Raw genomic sequence first — 3098 nt, 5'->3', positions numbered from 1 at the left:
TATTCCGTCTGCATCATATACCATTTCCCCCCTACTATTTCTCATGTTGACAATTTCTGTCCTTTTGTTTCCTTTCATTTTTTTATAAAGTAGTTTCCTGCTGCTTAGAATTTAAAAAATGCCATCACTGTGAACAATTAATAAATAATTTAATGGAAATCAATTTGACTGCTAGCATTTACTTGATAAGAGCGATAAATTTCTGGATTTCATTATCTAGTTTAGCCGAATGGAAAATCGCGGTGCTGCCGCGCTGAAGACCCGTGTTAGATTCCCACCAGCTTTACTGTAATCACATTTTTCTGTTTCAGCTTGTAATATAATATTCCTGCATGTATATAATAATGTATAAACTAAATATAATCGTGTGTACTGTACAACTTCAATTTAAATAAGTATAATAGTGCGAAAGAGATCAACATCCCATAATAAGTAAGTCTGCATGTACGTCGTATGCTCGTTTAAACTATAAAGGAATACGTATCGCGACCTTCAACGCGACGCGACGCATGTTGGGTTTATTTTTTTCGTCTGCTAATCTGACTGCACCAATTTTTACTAAGTCGCTTACTAAATCAGTGCGCCGGTCTCTTTCGACGTTACTATAGTCCTTTGCAAATATTGCAATCTTCTGTAGAAATAAATGTAACATTTTAACATTTTTTTCCAATGAATTTTGTAGTTCGGCATGTAGTTACTTGTTACTACTCGGAATAGTAAACATTACAAAAGTTCCGCTATGTCCCTCCATTGCAAACTGAAAATAGTATAATCTAGTCTGATTTTTAGCAAATATTGCAGCAATAGGTTTCTCCGTGTATCGTAGTCCTCTGTTTTTAAAATCCGAATCCTCAAGCATTCGCCTTTTTGCATAATTATGCAATTATAACATATTAAAAAACATTTAATCCATTTTCTACCAAAACTTATAGTGCAATAGATATCCGAAAAACCACAATACACACGGATGAAAGCTCAAGATACAGAAAAAGTGGGGTTAAAATCTTATGTCGCCACGCCACACGTCAGCGACCTTGCTCCGATAAAATTTAGCTTTTTTAATATCTTAGATATTAACTGTTAATATCACACATTTTATACTTTCAATATAAACAGACATTGGCCTTTAGTGTTTTGTATGTTGAATAGAAGGTATTAGATATTATGCCGTAATATCTATATATTATGGTTAAATATCAAAGTTTTTAATATTTGTTTTTCAATATATATTTTTCTCCGTGTAGGGACAGCACGCGTGCATTGTTTTAGAAAATTTTGTACCTTTGGGACTTACTATTGTTATTTATTTATTGGTATAAGCGACAAGGGAACGGTTTCAATTGCATAATTATTTAAAAAATAAAAAAGGGAAGTGGGCACGCGAGTACACTGGGTATGTAACAACATGAATAATGTTGGGTGTGCACACCAGATGTAAATAACAGGGTTGCTGCAAAGTCCCAATTTCGAAATTCTCTGACTTTCCCTGACTTTTCCCTAAATAATTTGTCACTGTCCCTAACTGATATAAATTTTTATTTTATGTATAGAAACAGCCTTACACCCAGTAGATCTATAATTTTAATGACAAATGACGTAAGACCATATAAAAATTAATCGACGTTCATAAATTTAATTGGTCTTTACGTAATCACGCATTCCCGCATTGTTTAAAATCGAACAAAGGTCGTTTTCTATTGTCTTAAACTTGTTTTTCAATAATTAAATTGTTATTATTGTATACAATGTAATTATTTTATTTTTTATTTTTTCAGGATAAACGGAGGACTCAAAATATATAGAAGGGTTCTAATTTCAGACACTATTTTTAAGTGAACCCATGAGCTTCAATCATCCGACAGTCTTGCAGAAAGCCTGTTTCATCCATCTTTATCATTCTAAAACATTCGCTCATCACGTGTAAATATATACTTACGTTTTTGATAAAATGAAAGTGTGGTTGTCAAAATAATTGAAAATTCGGTTTACATCATTCCAAGTTCGGATTGAATCAGATTGGAATTTCAGGATGAGTCGGATTAATTTTTAACCGATTTCAGATACAAATTTCGGAATGAATTCCTATCCGAAACTTTTGTCAGAGTAGGTCACAAAAATTTTTTGAATGTTTTATATCATTTATAGTAATTTATTGAGAATATTCATTTACGATGTGCAAAAACTTAACTATTAATTTAACTATTTCAGTTCAAAAACTGTCGATAATTAAAAAAGATCGAATATTGATTTCTAAATAAAACCATTTTAACTATGGATAGTACAGTTAATTGTTTAACATTTTAATAAGATTCATATCGTCTAATTTTTCCAGTTTGTCTAAAATATTATGCCAAATATTGTGGTTAAAGTTTTAAGAAAAAGTTCGTTTGTATATTCCCATAAATTCAAAAGACCTACTCTTTCCTAGTTTACCCTACTCTTGTAGGGATTCCATGATTGTCATTTTTGAAATTTTAATAGAAAAAGTACTCTCTATCCGCAGATCAAAGGTCTTCTTATACCATTTCCGCTTTATGTATGATAATATTAGTAATACTCTATGTTCATTAAGTTAGAAAGTATTTTGTACAAGTTGTGAAATGTTTAAGTATTATTTAAGGTTTTCAAATGTTTTTTATATTTTAAATACTTATAAACATTTTTTCTCCAATAATAAACAGTTACGTTTTAAGAACTTGTAATGCAAAGTTTCACCTCTTAAATTTTCAAAGAATTATTTAGTCCCAACTTATTATTCTAATGTAGATTCTATTTTGAATAAATATAAAAAACAATCAATTGTTGTTAATCTAGTGACGACTAGTCACGATAAATTGAAACTAACATCTTCACGCAAATGAAAAGAAAGGTAAGACTAAACTGTATTCTTTTGTAATTATTTTATTTTTAAATTAATTAACTAAGAGACTAGAAGAAAATTTAATTAACTTAACGTTTTAATCGTTTAAATGTTGTCTTTGAAGTTTTATTTTAACAGGAAAGTAGCATGTTATTCTTTTATTGTAGTAGTCCTTTTTATTGTAAACAAATTCTGGGAAGTCACTATGAATGGTACTGTTTGTTGAGGGGAAGGCATT

General features: G+C 30.1%; 1 protein-coding gene across 1 annotated transcript in view; it reads left to right on the top strand.

Moving 5' to 3' along the window:
- LOC117170331 (RNA-binding motif protein, X chromosome-like) overlaps nt 1-2708 on the top strand; it is a 61884-nt gene extending 59176 nt beyond the window's left edge. Inside the window, exon 7 of the mRNA XM_033357050.1 lies at nt 1776-2708. Within this exon, the coding sequence (XP_033212941.1) occupies nt 1776-1780 (5 nt within the window). The 3' untranslated portion in view covers nt 1781-2708. The remainder of the gene's footprint in view (nt 1-1775) is intronic.
- Nucleotides 2709-3098: the final 390 nt, after the last annotated feature.

Source organism: Belonocnema kinseyi, chromosome 3 (assembly GCF_010883055.1).
Source record: "Belonocnema kinseyi isolate 2016_QV_RU_SX_M_011 chromosome 3, B_treatae_v1, whole genome shotgun sequence".
NCBI lineage: Eukaryota > Metazoa > Arthropoda > Insecta > Hymenoptera > Cynipidae > Belonocnema > Belonocnema kinseyi.
This window is presented reverse-complemented; position numbering and strand designations above follow the sequence as displayed.